Consider the following 21,697-nt stretch of genomic DNA (forward strand, 5'->3'; position numbering starts at 1 on the left):
AGCATACACAAATGGTTTAATTGGAAGAGTACATGATAAATCCTAAAGCTTTGGGATTCAGAAGAACACAAATAATAGAGAACCCTTTAGGATGCTTTCCTGAAAATGCAGAGTGAGCAGGGAGAAGACAAGAACTCCTGCAACTTGTAACCATATTTTCTCAAAACTGTAGAAATGCTCATGCCATCACAGAATCTTCCACATGTAATGAGAGCAAAGTTTAATTGTGCAGGAACAATGCCAAGATATCTTTTCAACCTGCCTATGAACTCTTGTTTGAAGACTATGGAAGAGCCCAAGTGCAAGCTAGACTTAACTGTGGTCTCATTTGGGAGGTGTTTTCAGTTAAAATAGTATTTAGTATTCTGGTAAAAGTTCTTGCCACTGTCTCTCTCTCTCTCTCTCTCTCTCTCTCTCTCTCTGGCTCGCTCTCTCTCTCTCTCTCTCTCTCTCTCTTTTTAAGATCTAAGAGAAAAATCTTTGCAATGCTTTAGAGCTGAATATTTTAAAAAGCATTTTAAGCTGAAGAGTATGTGCTTAGCCTTTGATTTCCATCCAATCCCAGAGGTGTTTGCTGTGGTGTATCGGCCCTGTCCTGTTTCCCAACATTCAAGCTGGTTGTTTAAGGACTCAGTTGTGAGTACCTGGTGAAAAGCCTTAAATAACTAGATAAACAGCCCAGCTGCCAACCTAAAGCAATCTTACACTTAGGGGGTGAGTGGCCCAGGAAATTTGCTCTTTGTCATTTTGACTTGGGTTTGAAAATGGACCTGGGCTGCATTCCAGCTCAAAGAGCCGTTCACTTCCAAAGACTCCTAAATTGTCCCAAGGAGCTCATTTTAGCAGTGGATTATTTGTGTTTGGCCGGGCATCCTAATAGCAAAAGCTGTCTGCTTTGGCAAGCAAAGGCTATGGCAGGATTTAGAATTACTATCCCCAGTGTTTTTCTTGATGAGGTTATTTTTCAGGAAAGCAGTCCCCCACCCTCCATTTAAAAAGTGACACTGCCTGAGTGTTGTGCAGGCAGTCTTCTTGAACTCATAAAGGGCCTCCCACGGCAGGGTGGCCTGTTCTATGTATCAGAGGCGAAGTTGAAACAAACGAGAAGCAGCACCAGGTATTTACCAAAACCAAAGCTGTCTGAATGACACATTCATCTTTTCCTATACCCGAGGTGGCAGTTATTGGTTGACTAGGGATGAGGAAGAATTTGGAGGTTTGAATTTAAAAATAAGAACGATAAAGAATTTGTGAAAAATTTTCTTTAGGGGATATAGAGCGTAGGTACTTGAAGAGTCGATGCTTATCTATCTACACAGTTGTAAATTGGGCCTATTGTCCGACTCTCCCCCTGGCCTGTGAGGCCTCCAGGTTTTGGTTACCATCAGCTGGAAGCTAACTAGCATAGTACCTACACACTGCAGGGGCTCAAATGTTACCGGAAGGCAGAGGTGAGATTAGAACACAGGATCAGGTAATGCTTCACTCATCGTATTAGAGGAGTCCAAAATTAAGTACACAAGAAGATCCCCAGGACTGAAGGAAGAAAATGTTAGAATTTCTACTTATATTTAGTTTTACCTCATTTATATACCTGTTTAACATTACATTTTAATATCACAGTATGATACATGTAGAACTTAAAACAGGTAATTAGGTGTATATTAAAGAGTGCTTGCTCAAAAATATTTTTACTGATGGTGGATAATAAAAATTTTTGAGTCCCACTTTGCTGCTTTATTGCCCCATAATTAGTCTCTCATAGGTGTCAATGGAGTTTATTTAATTTGAGTTTTAAAATAACCTGGTGGGCAGAATATGAATAGCATTTTACCATTGAAGGAAAAGGGGAAGAAAATACTAGTGCTAAGTGCTGGGGGTTTTATCCTGGTTAATCCTCACAGCAGCTCCCTTTTATAGCTGATGAAGCAGAATGTGCTATTATTTTCTGGATTAATTTAAAGAGAATTGGTATCATATCTTCCTTGTTGGGTAGAATTCACCAGTGAAATCATCTGGGCCTGTTTTGGAAGATGATCAATTATTGATTGAATTTTTAAAATAGATATAGGCCTTGGGGCACCACTGGGTGGCTCAGTCAGTTGGGCATCCGACTTGGCTCAGGTCATGATCCCACAGTTCATGGGTTCAAGCCCCGTGTTGGGCTCTGTGCTGACATCTCAGAGCCTGGATCCTGCTTCGGATTCCCTCTCCCTCTCTCTCTGCCCCCACACCCTGCTTGCACTCTGTCTCTCTCAAAAATAAATAAACATTAAAAAAATTATTAAAAATAGATATAGGTTGATTCAGATAGGCTATTTCTCCTTGTGTGAGTTGTAGTAAATTGTGGCTTTCAAGAAGTTGGTCCATTTCACCTAAGTCATTAATTTTTGATCATAGAGTTGTTCATAATATTCCTTCATCATCCTTTTGATGTCTGTGGGGTCAGTTGGGATGATCCCTCTTTCATTTCTGATATTAGTAATCTGTGTCTTCTCTTTTTTTTTATTCTTAGCCTGCTAGGTGTTTATCAATTTTATTGATCTTTTCAGAGAACTGGCTTTTGGTTTTGTTGATTTTCTCTATTGATTTCATGTTTTCAATTTCATTGATACCTGCTCTGATTTTATTTTCTTCAGCTTACTTTCAATTTAATTTCTTCTTTTCCAGTTTTCTAAAGCGGAGTCTCAAATTAGTGGTTTTAGATGTCTCTTCATTTCTGCTATATACATTCAATGCTATAAATTTCCCTCTAGGGACTCTTTTTGCTGCATCCTACAAATTTTGATAAATTGTATTTTAATTGTCACTTAATTTGAAATTTTTTTTATTTCTCTTGATGTTTCTTCTTTGACCCACATGTATTTAGAAGTATTTTGTTCAATCCCCAAATATTTGGGGATTTTTCAGTTATCTTTCTGTTATTGATTTCCAGTTTAATTCCATTGCGATATTACAGTATACTTTGTATGACACTTACTCTTTTAAATTTGTTGAGATACATTTTATAGCCTTGAATGTGGTCTGTCTTGGTGAATGATCCATGTGAGCTTAAGAATATGTTGACTGGGGATGCCGGGGTGGCTCAGTCAGTTAAGTATCTGACTTCAGCTCAGGTCATGGTCTCATGGTTTGGTGAGTTTGGGCCTCACGATGGGCTCTGTGTTGACAGCTCTGACCTCGGAGCCTGCTTCAGATTTTGTGTCTCCCTCTGTCTGCCCCTCCCCTGCTCATGCTCTCTCTCTCTCTCTCTCTCTCAAAAAAAAAAAAAAAAATAATAATAATAAACATGTTTTTTTAAATAGCATATGTTGGCTGATGGATACAGTAGTCTTATAAATGTCAGTTAGACAGAGCTGATTGATAGCTGTTCTTTTCAAATATAGACTTACTGATTTTCTGCCTGCTGGCTCTGTCAGTTATTTAGAAAGGGGTGACTACTACAGTGACTAATTCTCCTTGCACTTCTGTCTCTTTTGCTTCATGTATTTTGATGCTCTGTTGCTAGGCACATACACATTAAAGATTGTTATGTCTTCTTTGAGAATTGACCCCTTTATCATGAAATACCTGTCTTTATCCCTGATAATTTCCTTACTCTCAAGTCTATTTTGTCTGAAATTAGTATCATTACTCCAGCTTTCTTTTGATTAATGTTAGCATGGTATATCTTTTCTATACCTTTACTTTTAGTCTGTTTGTATTTGTTATTTAAAATGGGTCTAGGGGCGCCTGGGTGGCTCAGTTGGTTGAGTGTCTGACTACTGATTTCGACTCAGGTCATGATACCAGCATCATGAGATCAAGCCCTGCCTCAGGCTCTGTGCTGAGCATGGAGCCTGCTTAATATTCTCTCTCTCTCTCTCTCTCTCTCTCTCTCTCTCTCTCTCTCTCTCTCCCCGTCAGGTCCTCTCCCCTGCTTGTGTGTGCTCTCACTCTCCCTAATAATAAATAAATAAATAAATAAATAAATAAATAAATAAATAAAGTTGTTTTTTTGTTCACAGTCTTTGCCTTTCATTGATGCATTTAGACTCTTCACATAAAGTGACTGTTAATATAGTTAGGTTAATATCTACTGTATCTGTAACTGTTTTCCATCAGTTACATTGTTCTCATCAATTACATTCTTCATTTTTTGTTTCTGTTTTTGCTTTCCACTCTTTCAGGCTTCTCTGGTTTTATTCAACATTTTATATGATTCCATTTTCTCTCTTCTCTTAGCTTATCAATTATACTTCTTTCCAAAAATTTTTTTAGTGTTTGCTCTGGAGTTTGGAATATACATTTATGACCAATCAAAGTCCACTTTCAAATAACACTATTCTGCTTCCTACATAGTTTGTCTACCTTATAGCAGATTATTTCCAATCCCTTCCTCCCTGCCTTCCCTTACAACATTGTGGTCATTCATTTACCTCATCTATAACCTATAATCATGGATTATATTTTTGTTATTATTTTGAACAAGATGGTACCTGAAAGGTAATTAAGAAAAATGAAAACAAAAGGTTTCATTTTACCTTTGTTTATTTCATATCTAATGCTCCCCATTTGTAACCTGTATCATTTTCCTTCTCTCTGAAAACTTTAAAGTTTTCTTTGTTTAGAAAAGAAATTGCTTTTCTTGCAAAGTAGCTGTGCCTGTGACAGAGTTCTTCATTTGTCATCAAAATATGTGTCTGTCTGCAAGTCTTTGTTTCTCCTTTACATGAAGGCTAATTCTGGATACAGAATTGTAGGTGTTGGTTATTTTCTTTCAACACCTTTTACTCCACTGTCTTCTTGCTTGCATGGTTTCTGAAGAGAAGTTCAATGTCATTCTTAAACTTGATCTTCTGTATGTAAGGTGGTTTTTTACCATTTGGATTCTTTCAAGATTTTTCTCTCTTTTTTTTTTAATGTTTATTTATTTCTGAGACAGAGAGACACAGAGCATGAACAGGGGAGGGTCAGAGAGAAGAAGACACAGAATCCGAAGCAGGCTCCAGGCTCCGAGCTGTCAGCACAGAGCCCAATGCAGGGCTCAAACTTATGGACTGCGAGATCATAACCTGAGACAAAGTCAGATGCTCAACTGACTGAGCCACCCAGGCACCCCAAGATTTTTCTCTTTGTATTTGGTTTTCTGCGGTTTGAGTATGACATGATTAAGTGTAAATTTTCCATGATCTCTCAGCTTTCTGAATCTAGTTTCATGGCTGTCATCCATTTAGGAAAGTTTTTAACCATTATTACTTGAAATGTTCTTTTCTGTTCCTTTTTCTATGTCTTCTGAAATTCCCAGTATGCATACATTAAACCTAATGTGATGAGTTCTTGTGAACCTCTTCCATATCTTGCACATTCTATTTCACTTTTTCATTCTCTTTTCGTTTTGAATTTCAATTTTTTAAGTTTCTACTGACCTGTCTTCAAGCTCACTGATTCTTTCCTCATCTGTGTCCAGTTTACTGATGACTCCATCAGAGCCATTCTTTATTTCTATTACAGAGTTTTTGAACTTTAGTATTTCCTCGGGTTCTTTTTTATAGTTTTTGTCTCTCTGCTTACATTACCTATGTGTCTTTGCATGTGGCCCACTTTTGGCATCAGCACCTTTAGCTTATTATTAATCATGTGAAATCCCTAGCCTTATAATTACAAAATTTCTGCATATCTGAGTCTGTTTCTGATGTTTGGCTTGTGTCTTCAGATTTGGGTTTTTTGGGTGTTTTTGTTATTGCTTGCCTTTTAGCATGAGTTTTAAATTTTTGTTAGACACCAGTCATGGTATATTAAGTAAAAAGAACTAAAGTGCATAGGCCTTTAGTATGAGCTTTTATGTTTTCTGCCAAGGAATTAGGCTATTTACTGTTTGCTATAGCTGTGGTATCAGAGTTAAAATTTTCTTCAGTGTCCTTTTTCTTTTCTTCCTTGTTTTATTTGAGTATACTTAGAGACTCTTTAAATAGGGTCTCAGGCTTGTAATGATTTTGGCTGTCATCCCCTGCTTTCATACAGGAGCCTAATGAGGTGGTGGTAAGTTGTGGGGAGGGGAAATGTTCTATAGTCCTATGATTAGGTCTCAGTCTTTTAGTGACCCTTAGTTGGGTATTTCTCTTCCCTCAGATTGGTCAGGCTTTGATGATCCCCCAGGCCGGTAAAGTAGTTTCACTTAGGATAGGACTTGTTAAAGAGACCAGAGCGCTCTGGGAATATTCATAAATGGCTACTTTAACCCTTCCCCTCTGCTGGAAGCAAGAGTGAGTTCACAGTGAGAACCTGGTAGACCTCCTAGGGGTAAATCTCAGGACAGCACAGGAGCCCTCCTATTACGGGACCCTTCAGAGTTCTTAACTATCAACCAGTCTACACTGAGCCACCAACAATTTGTCAATTACAGTTGAAGGTGTTCGTGGGGTATTGTCTTCAGTGTGCTTCTGTTCCTGAACTTCTCCTCCCAAATAAGTTGTGATCCTCTGCATCTGCCTGTCCCTCCCATTTTCAAGGAGGAATTTTGCCCTGTGACCTCAGTTTGCTTATGGATCCAAGAACAATTGACTTAAAATCTGTTCAACTTTTTCCTGTCGTGATGTGATGGGAGTGATGACTTCCAAACTCTTTTTTTACATATTGGACTCAGAAACCAGAGTCCAGATGAGTAAACAAATTCAAGTAGTTGAAGACCTCATCCAAGCTGAGAAGACTAGTAAATGGTAATGCAGGGATTCCCTCATGGTTATGGGTAGGCTAGAGCTTGGTGTGGGGCCCAGCACATGTTTGACAAATGAATCAGTGGCCCCAAAGCCAGGCCAGAGCCCTTTGTACTATGTCACACCACCATTGTCAAAAGTCAAAAGTCAAAAGTCAGTGATTAGATGGGGTCCAGGGTAACAGGGTTTAAAGAAATTAACCAAACAAAAACTCCCCTCAGTAAAAAAAAAAATAAAACAATGGAACATTCTTAGGGATATTACTGACGGAAACAAAAAATTACCTATGTAATAAGGGAAAGCATTAGTATGAAGTAAGCCTAATCAGCACTAGAATACTTTGGTCAAATGTGGAGAACTACCTGAGATGTAAGAGATAAAGAAACCTCAGACTACACCATTTCCATTTTTTATCAGTTTGGGAAACTGCTACTTCTAGACAGGTGTTCAGACTATGAAAGTGGTTCATAAGACAGATGCAAAGATGATTTTGAAAGGTTGGAAAGTGAGGCCTTTGGAGGAAGAGCATTCTGTGTCTGGAGAAGAGGAGGGTGGAGGTCAGCTGAATAGGTCTGCAAGCATGTGAAGAGTATGCCCACCTCTAACTTTTATAGAGCACAAGGCCAGAGCACCAAGAGCTCCATGTAAAATTAAGACCAAAAGTTGGCAAAATATCAAAGATGAGGATTTAATAATTGTTACCATGACTCGGTTATCTATTGGTGGGTCTGTAATGTTTGGGTGAGTGATAAAAGACATAAGTTATACATAATTATGCAGTGCATATAATTTATTTTCTTATATTTATTTCAGCAGAGTCATTGATTATATTTTTATTTTTTTATCTAATTTTATTTTTATTTTGTTTTTGCTTTTAATTTTTTTAATGTTTGTTTATTTTTGAGAGAGAGAGAGACAGAGACACAGAGTATGAGTGGGGGAGGGGCAGAGAGAGAGAGAGAAAGAGACATAGAATCCAAAACAGGCTCCAGGCTCTGAGTTGTCAGCACAGAGTCTGATGTGGAGCTTAAACCCACAAACCATGAGATCATGACCTGAGCCGAAGGTGGATGTTCAACCCAGTGAGCCACCTGGGCACCCCTTTTTTTATTTAATTACATTTTTAGAACCAAGATTTTGATCTAATTATTATTACATTATTAATGATGATATAAACTGGATTTTAAAAGAAAATGTGAATCTATTTAAGACTTTGTAAAGTTTATTTATTTATTTTGAGAGAGACAGAGACAGCACACATGAGGGAGGGGCAGAGAGACAGGGAGACAGAGGGCTCCAAGCAGGCTCCACAGTGTCAGCACAGAGCCCGACATGGGGCTCGAGCTCATGAAACCGTGAGATCATGACCTGAACCAAAACCAAGGGTCAGACGCTTAACCAACTGAGCCACCCAGACGCCCCAGAAAACATAAATCTATTTAAAACATATACAGTTTGAATACATTATTATCAAGTATAAATTAAAGTAAGTGTAAAAAACAAAAATTTTAACTTATTTCCATGTTTTAATGTAGCGGGATTCTTACACAGAGAGTCCTGACACCGAGGCTTTTCTTTCCAGGAAGCAACTTTATTCCTGCCGGCAGCACTCAGTTGGGTTCTTACCAAAGAACTGAGCCCCGATCACCACGTGGTGTAGTTTTTTAAATACATTTTTTACTTCTTTGTCTCCCATATATGGTAACACACAAACATGTAGTCTGATTAAGTGGTCTCATGATACAACGTTGTGAGGGAAGTTGTCACATATGTGTATAGTCAGGTTGCCTTGAGGTATTTTTTTTTCTTTCCTTAGGGAAGGGACCTTACCACGTTAAAAATGAGTTATTTTATTTCAGAATTATCTATTATATCAAATGAGTTCATTTAATTCAGAATTATCTATTGTATCAAAATGAGGGATAAATATAATTAATAAATATCAAAAGTTTAAACTAATAAAATTAACTTTTTCATTTAGTTTAGTTTTATTTTTATTTTATTATTTTTTAAATGAAATTTATTGTCAGATTGGTTTCCATACAACACCCAGTGCTCATCCCAACAGGTGCCCTCCTCAATGCCCATCACCCATTTTCCCCTCCCTCCCACCCCCATTTTATTCTCAGTTTTTAAGAGTCTCTTATGGTTTGCCTCCCTCCCTAAGTTTTTTTTTTCCCTTCCCCTCCCCCACGGTTTTCTGTTAAGTTTCTCAGGATCCACATAAGAGTGAAAACATATGGTATCTGTCTTTCTCTGTATGACTTATTTCGCTTAGCATAACAGTCTCCAGTTCCATCCACATTGCAACAAAAGGCCATATTTCATTCATTCTCATTGCCAAGTAGTATTCCATTGTATATATAAACCACAATTTCTTTATCCATTCATCAGTTGATGAACATTTAGTCTCCTTCCATAATTTGGCTATTGTTGAAAGTTCTGCTATAAACATTGGGGTACAAGTGCCCCTATGCATCAGCACTCCTGTAACCGTTGGGTAAATTCCTAGCAGTGCTATTGCTGGGTCATTAGGGTAAATCTATTTTTAATTTTTTGAGGAACCTCCACACTGTTTTCCAGAGTGGCTGCACCCACCCAGTTTGCATTCCCACCAACAGTGCAAGAGGGTTCCCGTTTCTCCACATCCTCTCCAGCATCTATAGTCTCCTGATTTGTTCATTTTAGCCACCCTGACTGGCGTGAGGTGATATCTCATTGTGGTTTTGATTTGTATTTCCCTGATGAGGAGTGACGTTGAGCATCTTTTCATGTGCCTCTTGGCCATCTGGATGTCTTCTTTAGAGAAGTGTCAATTCATGTTTTCTGCCCATTTCTTCACTGGATTATTTGTTTTTCAGGTGTGGAGTTTGGTGAGTTCTTTATAGATTTTGGATACTAGCCCTTTGTCCGATATGTCGTTTGCAAATATCTTTTCCCATTCTGTCAGTTGCCTTTTAGTTTTGTTGATTGTTTCCTTTGTAGTGCAGAAGCTTTTTATCTTCATGAGGTCCCAATAGTTCATTTTTGCTTTTAATTCCTTCGCCTTTGGAGATGTGTCAAGTAAGAAATTGCTGTGGCTCAGGTCAGAGAGGTTTTTTTCTGCTTTCTCCTCTAGGATTTTGATGGTTTCCTGTCTCACATTCAGTTCCTTCATCCATTTTGTGTTTATTTCTGTGAATGGTGTAAGAAAGTGATCTAGTTTCATTCTTCTACATGTTGCTGTCCAGTTCTCTCAGCACCATTTGTTTAAGGCCCTGTCTTTTTTCCATTGGATATTCTTTCTTGCTTTGTCAAAGATTAGTTGGCCATACTTTTGTGGGTCCAATTTTGGAGTCTCTATTCCATTCCATTGGTCTATGTGTCTGTTTTTGTGCCAATACCATGCTGTCTTGATGATGACAACTTTGTAGTAGAGGCTAAAGTCTAGGATTGTGATGCCTCCCGCTTTGGTCTTCTTCTTCAAAATTACTTTGGCTATTCGGGGACTTTTGTGGTTCCATACAAATTTTAGGATTGCTTGCTCTAGCTTTGAGAAGAATGCTGGTGCAATTTTGATTGGGATTGCATTGAATGTGTAGATAGCTTTGGGTAGTATTGACATTTTAACACTATTTATTCTTCCAATCCATAAGCATGGAATGTTTTTCCATTTCTTTGATTCTTCTTCAATTTCCTTCATAAACTTTCTATAGTTTTCAGCATACAGATCTTTTACATCTTTGGATAGGTTTATTCATAAGTATTTTATGATTCTTGGTGCAATTGTGAATGAGATCAATTTCTTTATTTGTCTTTCTGTTGCTTCATTATTAGTGTATAAGAATGCAACTGATTTCTGTACATTAATTTTGTATCCTGTGACTGCTGAATTCACGTATCAGTTCTAGCATACTTTTGGTGGAGTCTATTCCATGCATAATATCACGTCATCTGCAAAAAGGAAAAGCTTGACTTCATCCTTGCCAATTTTGATGCCTTTGATTTCTTTTTGTTGTCTGCTGATGCTAGAATTTCCAACACTATGTTAAATAACAGCAGTGAGAGTGGACATCCCTGTCATTTCCTGATCTCAGGGGGAAAGCTCTCAGTTTTTCCCCACTGAGGACAAGATTAGCTGTAGGCTTTTCATAAATGGCTTTCATGATGTTTAAGTATGTTCTTTCTATCCCAACTTTCTCGAGGGTTTTTATTAAGAAAGGATGCTGAATTTTGTCAAATGCTTTTTCTGAATCGATTGACAGGATCATATGTTTCTTATCTTTTCTTTTGTTAATGTGGTGTATCATGTTGATTGATTGGTGAATGTTGAACCAGCCCTGCAGCCCAGAAATGAATCCCACTTGATCATGGTGAATAATACTTTTTATATGCTGTTGAATTCGATTTGCATGCATATTCATCAGGGATATTGGCCTGTAGTTCTCTTTTTTTCCTGGGTCTCTGTCTTGTTTCGGAATCAAAGAAATGCTGGCTTCATAGAATGAGTCTGGAAGTTTTCCTTGCCTTTGTATTTTTTGGAACAGCTTGAGAAGGGTAGGTATTATCTCTGCTTTAAATGTTTGGTAGAATTCCCCAGGGAAGCCATCTGGTCCTGGACTCTTATGCGTTGGGAGATTTTTGATAACTGATTCAATTTCTTTGCTGGTTATGGGTCTGTTCAAGTTTTCTATTTCTTCCTGTTTGAGTTTTGGAAGTGTGTGTGCTTAGGAATTTGTCCATTTCTTCTAGGTTGTCCAGTGTGTTGGCATATAATTTTTCATAGTATTCTCTGATAATTGCTTCTATTTCTGAGGCATTGGTTGTAATAATTCCATTTTCATTCATGATTTTATCTATTTGTGTCATGTCCCTTTTCTTTTTGAGAAGCCTGGCTAGAGGTTTATCAATTTTGTTTATTTTTTCAAAAAAAACAACTCTTGGTTTCATCGATCTGCTCTACAAGTTTTTTAGATTCTATATAGTTTATTTCTGCTCTGATCCTTATTACTTATTTTTCTTCTGCTGGGTTTGGGGTGTCTTTGCTCTTCTGCTTCTAGTTCCTTTAGGTGTGCTGTTAGATTTTGTATTTGGGATTTTTCTTGTTTCTTGAGATAGGCCTGGATTGCAATGTATTTTCCTCTCAGGACTGCCTTCGCTGCATCCCAAAGCGTTTGGATTGTTGTATTTTCATTTTCATTTGTTTCCATATATTCTTTAATTTCTTCTCTAGTTGTCTGGTTGACCCATTCATTCTTTAATAGGGTGTTCTTTAACCTCCATAGTTTTGGAGGTTTTCCAGACTTTTTCCTGTGGTTGATTACAAGTTTCATAGCATTGTGGTCTGAAAGTGTGCATGGTATGATCTCAATTCTTTTATACTTATGAAGGGCTGTTTGCGACCCAGTATGTGATCTATCTTGAAGAATGTTCCATGTGCACTCAAGAAGAAAGTATATTCTGTCGCTTTGGGATGCAGAGTTCTAAATATATCTGTCATGTCCAACTGATCCAATGTCTCATTCAGGGCCCTTGTTTCTTTATTGATCCTGTGTCTAGATGATCTATCCATTGTTGTAGGTGGGGTATTAAAGTCTCCTGCAATTACCACATTCTTATCAATAAGGTTGCTTATGTTTGTGATTAATTGTTTTATATGTTTGGGGGCTTCTATGTTTGGGCCATAGACATTTATAATTATTAGCTGTTCCTGATGGATAGACCCTGTAATTATTATATAATGCCCTTCTTCATCTCTTGTTACAACCTTTAATTTAAAGTCTAGTTTGTCTGATATAAGTATGGCTACTCCAGCTTTCTTTTGACTTCCAGTAGCATGATAGATAGTTCTCCATCCCCTTACTTTCAATCTGAAGGTGTCCTCAGGCCTAAAATGAGTCTCTTGTAGATAGCAAATAGATGGGTCTTGTTTTTTAATCCATTCTGATACCCTATGTCTTTTGGTTGGAGCATTTAGTCCATTTACATTCAGTGTTATTATTGAAAGATATGGGTTTAGAGTCACAGTGATGTCTGCAGATTTCATGCTTGTAGGGATGTCTCTGGTACTTTGTGGTCCTTGCAACATTTCACTCATAGAATCCCCCTTAGGATCTCTTGTAGGGCTGGTTTAGTGGTGATGAATTCCTTCAGTTTTTGTTTGTTTGGGAAAACCTTTATCTTTATCTCTCCTTCTATTCTGAATGACAGGCTTGCTGGATAAAGGATTCTCAGCTGCATGTTTTTTCTGTTCATCACATTGAAGATTTCCTGCCATTCCTTTCTGGCCTGCCAAGTTTCAGTAGATAGGTCTGTAACTACTCTTATGTTTCTACTTTTATAAGTTAGAGCCTGTTTATCCCTAGCTGCTTTCAGCATTTTCTCTTTATCCTTGTATTTTGCCAGTTTCGCTATGATATGTTGTGCAAAAGATCGATTCAAGTTATATCTGAAGGGAATTCTCTGTGCCTCTTGTATTTCAATGCCTGTTTCCTTCCCCAGATCAGGGAAGTTCTCAGCTATGATTTGTTCAAGTACACCTTCAGCCCCTTTCTCTCTCTCTTCCTCTTCTGGAATTCCTATTATACGGATATTGTTCCATTTGATTGCATCACTTAGTTCTCTACCTCTCCCCTCATACTCCTGAATTTTTTTATCTCTCTTTTTCTCGGATTCCCTTTTTTTCCATAATTTTATCTTCTAATTCATCTATTCTCTCCTCTGCCTCTTCAATCTGAGCTGTGGTCGCCTCCGTTTTATTTTGAGGCTCATTTATAGCATTTTTTAGTTCCTCATGACTATTTCTTAGTCCCTTGATCTCTGTAGCAATAGATTCTCTGATGTTCTCTATCCTTTTTTCAAGCCCAGCGATTAATTTTATGCTATTATTCTAAATTCTTGTTCCATTATATTGCTTAAATCATTTTTGATCAATTCGTTAGCTGTCCCTACTTCATGGAGTTTCTTTTGAGGAGAATTCTTCCATTTCATCATTTTGGGTAGTCCCTGCTATAGCTCCAAACTGCAGGGCATGTCCCCTGTACTGTCCAGAGTAACTTGTGTTGGTGGGCGGGGCTGCGGTCAGACCTGGTGTCTGCCCCCAACCCACTGCTGGGGCTACAGTCAGACTGGTGTGTACCTTATCTTCCCCTCTCCTAGGGGCAGGACTCACTGTGGAGTGGTGTGGCCCCTGTCTGGGCTGCTTGCACACTGCCAGGCTTGTGGTGCTGCTTCGATGAGATCTGGCCTAGGGCGTATTAGCTAGGGTGGATCTGCAAGGTAAGCATAGGGGCAGGAGGGGCAGGCTTAACTCCCTTTGCTGTCGGTGGTCCCCTGCGGGAGGGGCCCTGCAGCACAGGGAGGGAGGCAGGCCCGTCAGAGGGATGGAGCCACAGAATCCACGGGCATTTGCACCGTGCAAGCAAGTTCGGTGACGGGAACTGGTTCCCTTTGGAATTTCGGCTGGGGGATGGGAGAGGGAGATGGCGCTGGCCAGCACCTTTGTTCCCCCACTGAGCTGAGCTCTGTCTTCAGGTGCTCAACAACTCTCCCTCCCCACGTCCCCTTGCCCTCCGTGCTCTCCGAGAGCAGAGCTGTTGACTTTTAACATTCCAGATGTTAAGTCCCACTGGCTGTCAGCACTCATGGAGTCCGGCCCCTCCGCTTTTGCAAACCAGACTCGGGGGCTCTGCCTCGCCAGGTGGGCTGCCCCTCCACCGCCCCGGCTCCCTCCTGCAGGACTGTGTAGCGCACACCGCTTCTCCACCGTTCCTACCCTCTTCCGTGAGCCTCTTGTCTACCTTGGCTCTGGAGAGTCCATTCTGCTAGTCTTCTGGTGGTTTGGGGGTTATTTAGGCAGATGTGGGTGGAATCTAAGCGATCGGCAGGACGAGGTGAGCCCAGAGTCCTCCTACGCCTCCATCTTCCTTTAATCTCTCATTTAGTTTTTTGAAAAATAAATTGCCGTGTGTATTTATAAAAAGAAAACACTTGGGACACCAGGGTGGCTCAGATGGTTAAGCATTCAACTCGATTTCAGCTCAGATCGTGATCTCACGGTACATGAGATCAAGCCCTGTATAAGGCTCTGTGTCAATAGTACCGAGCCTGCTTGGGATTCTCTGTCTTTCTCTCTCTCTGCCCCTCCCCGACTCTCTCTCTCTCAACGTAAATAAAATAAAATAGATAAATAAAATAAATAAAATTTAAAAAATAAAAAGAAACTTTAAAAAGAAAACTCTTCACAGTTGTAGATTTCTGTGTGCCTACATAAAAAATCACTACCATGCTTCACACATATGCCTAACTTCCATACATTCAAATTTAAGAGTAATATGAATTATTTACTACTGCAAAATGCTCCTACTATGTCATTGGCAACCTTTGCAAATACCGTGTCGATTCCTGAGTACCTCTAGAATCACAATTTGAACTAAAAAGAAAGCAAGAATATGGATATTGGGCACCACAGGAAAATAGTACTTGATTATATAAAATTCTGTTGCATTTTTGCTATTTTTTTTCAAATTAATTAGTTTTTTATCTAAGTGTTTCTGTCGCTTAAATTCTCTTCATACTCAAAAGCAGCGTCTGTTAAAGCATAACTGCCTTCGTGTCCCTTGGGCTCTGTCACTTTGTTTCACTAACACAGAGCGACAGGTGTGGGGCTTCTCCCTGGGGCCTGGATAACGTTGGTCCTAAAAGCAGAGAATTAGGGTTAAGACCTCTAGCCGGAAGAGAGAGCCAGGTCCCTAGTGGCAAAGATACTCTCATGTTCTTCAGTACATGTATGTTTTGTGTGTTTGTAATGGATGAACTCTGTAAGAGGTGGGCTCAGGGCAAAGGTCCTTGTTTCCAAGTTTTTCTTAAAAAAAAAAAAAAAGAAAAAGAAAACTATCCCAAATCATCTCCATTAAGTATAGGCCTCCTTTACAAGGAGACACATATATTTTTTTATAGTCTGACCATTTATCGATAGCATTCACTGTTGATTTAGTACTTTACCTCTTATTGTGCCTTTTTAACATGCATGAAGAGCATCCATTTGTATCACTCAAATGCTGCTTCTCTGGGTACTGAGTAAAAAAAAAAAAATGATTTTTCCCCTCTAAACTCCTTTAGCATTCATTTGAATCAATGCTATGGTACTTACCACAGTCTGCCCTCTGTTATGAGTATTTGGGTATATCAGCTTTCCCATGTCATTCATTCAGTCAACAACTATTTCTTCCAAAACAAAGCACCGATTCCTATGAAGCTTATAATCTCATGTGGGACACAAAATAAATAAATATTCAATATCCTGGAGCGGCAATTAAGAAAATAGAGCCAGTTAAGACAATAGAACGTTTTAGGAGTGCTATTTTATATATACAGGTAGTCTGGGAAGGCCTCTGTGAACAGAGATATGATAAAAGGAGGGAATGAGCCACGGAAATAAGTGGAGATAAAGCTGTCCAGGTGGAGGCGTCTGTAACTACAAAGACTGGGAAGAAATGTGTTCCGTAAACAAGTGTGGCTAAAGAGGGTCAAAAGAGGGGGAATGTAGAGGAAAAGAAGCCATGTCCAAAAAGGACCCAAAAGTACAACTATGTGGGGGGACTTAGAGGTCAAGGTAAAAAAATTTAGATCATAAGCTCCTTTAAGATAGGTGACTAGGTGTGGTCTTTGCATCGCTCAGAGGTTCTTAATAGTGCCACCCATGACTATGACAAGCTGTGTGTTTAAGGAAACTTCTGTACCTCTGGCTTTCAACTGATAACAATTATCTGTTAATTTTGTCTGATTTGAGGATATGACAGGAAATGTGAAGTGCAGTTAAATAGCTATCTAAAAGTGTAATATAATATAAATTACAATGAAATAATAATAATAATAATAATAATAATACAAAGTAAGGTCTCTGTGGTAATCTTTGATCTTTTTCCTCCCAGGATTTCCAAACTGTATTACCATCATTTGATCTCTTCTCAAAGTATGGAAAATTATATTCAAAAGCTGGACAAATTATATAAAGGTATGCTATTTTGCTAAGAAGTATTTCAAAAAGTATATTAAAAACATTTTAAAAATCAAACAAGATTGACTTTAACTCTCAAGCATTTTTAAAACTGTGCTATAATATCTATCTATAATAAAACTTTATCTTTTGTTCTGATTTAATGGCTTTAACATTCAAAAATCATGGATTTTCTTTTTCAAATCTCCAAAATAGACTCAAAACACATTAAGAGAACTGACAAAAATCTGAGGTAACCTTTTAAGTTAATTAATACAGTAAATAGGTTTACACAATGCAATGAAAAAAATACTGATAGTGTCCAAAAGTTAAAATAGTATAAAATATTATATTCAGTATGTGTGCTATTTGAAACATGAGTTGTCTTTAGGGGATTCCAAATAAGTAGTGTCTAAGGTCTCTGATTATCAAAGTTTACAGTACAGAAAAGAACAGAGATACCCATATAAACTTCAAGATCACAAAATAAGCTCTCAGTGAAAACTGTTTAATTGCTGAGAAGTTTTAGAATAGCAAGCGATTATAATAAAGTAAGACTAATAGGGACTGTGGCACTTTCAACCAAATTAAAGGAGGTATGATAAGAAGACAGCAAAGATGACTTCAGTTGAGGGAAAAGTGCAGCAGTGAGAAATCATGCTGGGTGAAATTCCCTAGGCAGCCTCCCCCACCAAGAAGCAAGGGAAAAACAGGACTGGTTCATTGGAAAGAGCACAGAGTAGATTCAAGCAACTTGGGTTCTGTAGATTTCACGTTAGTTTAACTTCTTTCCCCACTTACAACTTTGGATGCCTCAAAGTTGCTCTATGTGTTAAATGTAGACACTAATATCTACCTCTTAACTACTCCAAAGGAATATATGAAGGGGAATATATGAAGGGAAATATGAAATATCCTGAACTAATACAAAAGCATACATATAATGCCAAGTGGAATTGTGGTTTCAAAGGTTTATAAAGTATCGGCACAGATTGGAGCATCTATCTAGTATCTGTGACTCACAGGATGAAGTAGTTTTAAAAAAATTTTAACCTTTATTTATTATTGAGAGACAGAGAGAGACAGAGCGTGAGCAGGGGAGGGGCAGAGAGAGAGGGAGACACAGAATCCAAAGCAGACTTCAGGCTCTGAGCTGTCAGCACAGAACCCGACGTGGGGCTCAAACTCACAAACTGCGAGATCATGACCTGAGCTTCATGAAGTAGGTGCTTAACCGACTGAGCCATGCTGGTGCCCCCAGGATGAAATGGTTTACATAAAATTTTCCATATTTGTGTATGACTTCAGATATTAGTTCAAAGATAGAGCCCATTATAATGGTGAAAGGTTGAAAACAGCATGAACACTCAGTAAATGCTGAGTTAAATAAATGAGGACATGAAATGCAACATTCTGAAGACATCAAAAATACCAACATAGATCTTTACCTATTAGTTTGAAAAAAAAATGCTTATAATATATTTCTAAGAAAAGAAGGCTGAATTCAACAGAACCTGTGTAGTCCGATTTCATTAAAACTGTGTGTGTGTGTACATGTATATATATAATGTGCATGTATATATAAAAGCACGCATGCACTTATTTGCATATTACATGCATATGTATACATTCTTAAAAGGCAAAATGTTAGCAATAGTTATCCCTAGATAGTGAGATTATGATTTTCTTTTTGGATGACGCCTCTTTGTAGTCTCATTTTGTGAAATTTGCCTCTAATCAGACAAAAGCAAAGTGTTGAAACAAAATACTCCAATAGGGGCTACTTGCCCTTCTTTACCAATTATAGAAACATCTTGACTTTCTTCGATTCAATCATCGTAATTTAGAGACAATTATCTTTTTTTCTGAAGACAAAATAATTACTTGCTAAGTTATTTATAAGGAAGACAAGGATGAGTAACAAATGTTTCACATTACTTTTAATTAAAAAGAGTGCCCAATGCACAGATATGTGACGGAAATATGAGATAGAAATTAAAAAAAAAATGTTTGCTAACGCTTCTCTTGGATCTGGAACTATTTTGTGAATTGAAAATATTATCAAAATGTCATCTCCTCTTCTTGGAAAGGAAATTAATGCCTAGTGTTTAATTTTGGTAAGTGGAGGGTAGCAGCCTTAGCTGAGGCTCTCCTATTAAGATTTAATTTCAGCAAATACAACAGAGTGCTTCTGTTCTTTGTAAAGAAGGCCAAGACGGGGACACTTACCCCAAAGTGTTGAATAAAGATGCCATAGTAATTTTTTGAGCTATCTATTTGATTGCTTCAGCTTCAAGGTAGTTCATCACTTCACTATAATTCACCCTACATTGCCTCTTACACCCATACTACATTTTCCCATCAGGCCGATTAGAATAGTGATGCCTTTACCAGATTAATCTTTCTTTCCTCAGCACGTCTGCGTTTAGGATAAACAGAGCCAACGCTACCCATTTTGATTAATACACTAAGATTTCAGCCTGGAAATGGCTGAGAGTGAATTAGATTTTAAACACGCACATATTTTAAAATCTGCTCTCTGCAAAGAATATGACTCCTTATAATTTCTTTAACTTTTCTTTATAACTGCTTACTTCTGTAACCTTTGGTTACAGTTTCCTAAAGGCAGCTTTGTTGAAAATCGGATCATACTAGAGCCTTTGGAGGATATAGACTGCTTTGCCATAAAGACTGCTACATCCATCTTTCCAGGCAGAAGAGTTTCTTTAAAGACTCAAGTGAAATAAACATTAGCAAAATAAGGTGAAATCATTGGTTAGTCTGGCATCAGTGTGAGTTGTCTTGCATTATGTGCTCTCCAAGTTTTTCAGATTCTTCTTTGTTTGGTCCAAGCTATCTTTCTGCTAAAATGTGGTTAAATTTTGAGGCCAGATGAGTTGTTTTAATTAAATTATGATGCATGAAAACCAATGTACTTCCCCCCCCCATCCCATACCCCTTTTCATAGGAATTTGGCACATAAATCACTCAAACAGCTGAGAAAAAAAATTAAAATAAAAAGTACATTTAGTCAGCACCTGAGTTAGGAAAGGGGTGAGATTCTATTGTCTTTTCCCAGAAGAAATAAGGTCTTAGCAAACGTGTAAGGAAAAAGAAGGTTTCTGAAGAGAAAGGAATAATCAGGCATATAAGCTATATATATGCCTTTGGGGGATTACTTTTTTAATTCAATAAGAGAAATGATGAAACTTTGTCATTCAGTTTGACACTATGTGAATTTATAACCCTTTCCAGTTTAGTAATAATGAATCGGCAAAAAATAAAACGAAACAAAAACCAAGGTATCCTTAGCATCTTTTTCTTGGCTCTGTGGTCCTTTGAATAAGGATAATACAACAACCCACTTGCCTGTAGGAAGACAGTCTGCTGCTTTTCCTTGACTGAGGCAGGTGGGCTGGGCATTCTATGTGTCCGGTGGCACATATGATCGGCATGTCTACCAGGAGCTGCAGCGGCGTAGACAGAGATCAAAGAATACGGTATTCCAGCAGGGCTGGGCATGAATCATATCATGGTGTAGCCTCCCAGACTTCTAACTGAGCTAACTCTATGTGAGCAAGATTTAAATAGAGAATTTGAGAACTCTTGTTACTGGGTTCTTTTTCTTCGTTCATTGTACCGTTTTGTTTTTAGAAAGTAAAAGAAGACAAAAGGTAAAAAGGAGGTTAAAGTGTGAAGTGAGTGTGGAATAGAAGGACCCCCACTGCCTGGATTCCTGGATTCTACTTCTGTGACTGCTGAGTGACCTTGACACAAGTCTTTTAACCTCTGGAGTTTCTCTCTCTCTCTCTCTCTTTCTCTCTCTCTTATTTGTCCCAAAGAAAAAATTGGAAACACCTTTGGTTCATTCAAAAATTCTGCAGTTATAATAGTAAAATAAAAATGAGTATCCTACAGAAAGTACACTTAAACCATACTTCTTACAGTGATTCAACGAACTATAACGTTTTATAGCCAACTGCTCATAATTATAGTGTGGATCTATGTACACATAGTGTGTGAATAGTGGGTATCTTGCCTCTGAGAATCTCTGTCACAACCACAGCCCCTGGTGACCAAAAGTGCCATAAATGGCTCCCCTGAAGTGGCCATATACTGACCCCATTGCCCTAGTCACAATGGATGAAGCCAGTTTGAGGTACCCAAGTTAAAGGCAGCCAACACGTAAGTATGAATGATGAATGGTTTAAAGTATGAGTGGAATGAAGTGGTATGGTGTGACAGCTCCGCTCTGAGGGAAAGAGGGACTCATCAGAGCCATTCGAACCCCCTCAGGACATTGAACTTGTGAACACAGACAAAGACCAGTGGGTATGGGACCAGAAACGTGTAGCCTCCCTCAAATCGAGAAGACATTTGCGGGTCTCTACTACAAAGAGAGTGAAACAGTAATCTGGCCATTAAAGGTTGTGCTTAGCACATTGAATTCACTTAATAAGTGGTTTCTGCATGAAAAACAAGTGTCTCACTGATTAGATTGTGAAATTTTAGGGTACGTCTTCTAACCCTTTGAATCTGTAATAGCAATTGGCAGTCTATTAGGTATTTTGTAGATGGTAGGTGAATATTTGTTGATTCTGACTTCAGTACAAACTCAGAAGACAATTAGCTGGTACTAGAAAGAGTCTGAACATTGTCCACTTCAAAGCTACGTGGCAAATCTTGTGATTAAATCCATAACCTTGCCCTTGTCATTCTGAGTGTCTAAGCTGGAATTTTAAAGCTGATTGGTATAATGAGGCATTATGCAAGGAATTATGGTTTGTGAAGTTTTATAGGAAACAGATTTACTTTAAAAAATTAAGTTAATTTATTTACTTTGAGAGAGAGAGAGAGTGGGGTAGGAGCAGAGAGAGAGGAAGAGAGAACTCCAAGCCAGGCTTGAACTCACAAACTATGAGATCATATTCTGAGCTGAGATCAAGAGTCAGATGCTTAACCGACTAAACCACCCAGGCACCCCCAGATTCACTTTTAAAACATCTTCAGTGTTACTTTTTTAAAA

The 21,697-nt window shown here is 38.3% G+C and overlaps 1 protein-coding gene across 2 annotated transcripts in view; it reads left to right on the forward strand.

The window, feature by feature from the left end:
• The window catches only part of SPATA17 (spermatogenesis associated 17), a 198,291-nt gene extending 177,687 nt beyond the window's left edge, over positions 1-20,604 (forward strand). Inside the window, exons 10-11 of one of the 2 annotated variants that reach the window (XM_043568427.1) lie at positions 16,607-16,689; positions 20,326-20,603. In XM_043568427.1, coding sequence (XP_043424362.1) covers positions 16,607-16,687 — 81 coding nt within the window. In that variant the 3' untranslated portion in view covers positions 16,688-16,689; positions 20,326-20,603. Of the gene's footprint in view, positions 1-16,606; positions 16,690-20,325 lie in introns of both variants that reach the window. The other variant, XM_043568428.1, reaches the window with a different exon arrangement.
• The last annotated feature ends 1,093 nt before the right edge of the window (positions 20,605-21,697 follow it).

Source organism: Prionailurus bengalensis, chromosome E4 (genome assembly GCF_016509475.1).
Source record: "Prionailurus bengalensis isolate Pbe53 chromosome E4, Fcat_Pben_1.1_paternal_pri, whole genome shotgun sequence".
NCBI lineage: Eukaryota > Metazoa > Chordata > Mammalia > Carnivora > Felidae > Prionailurus > Prionailurus bengalensis.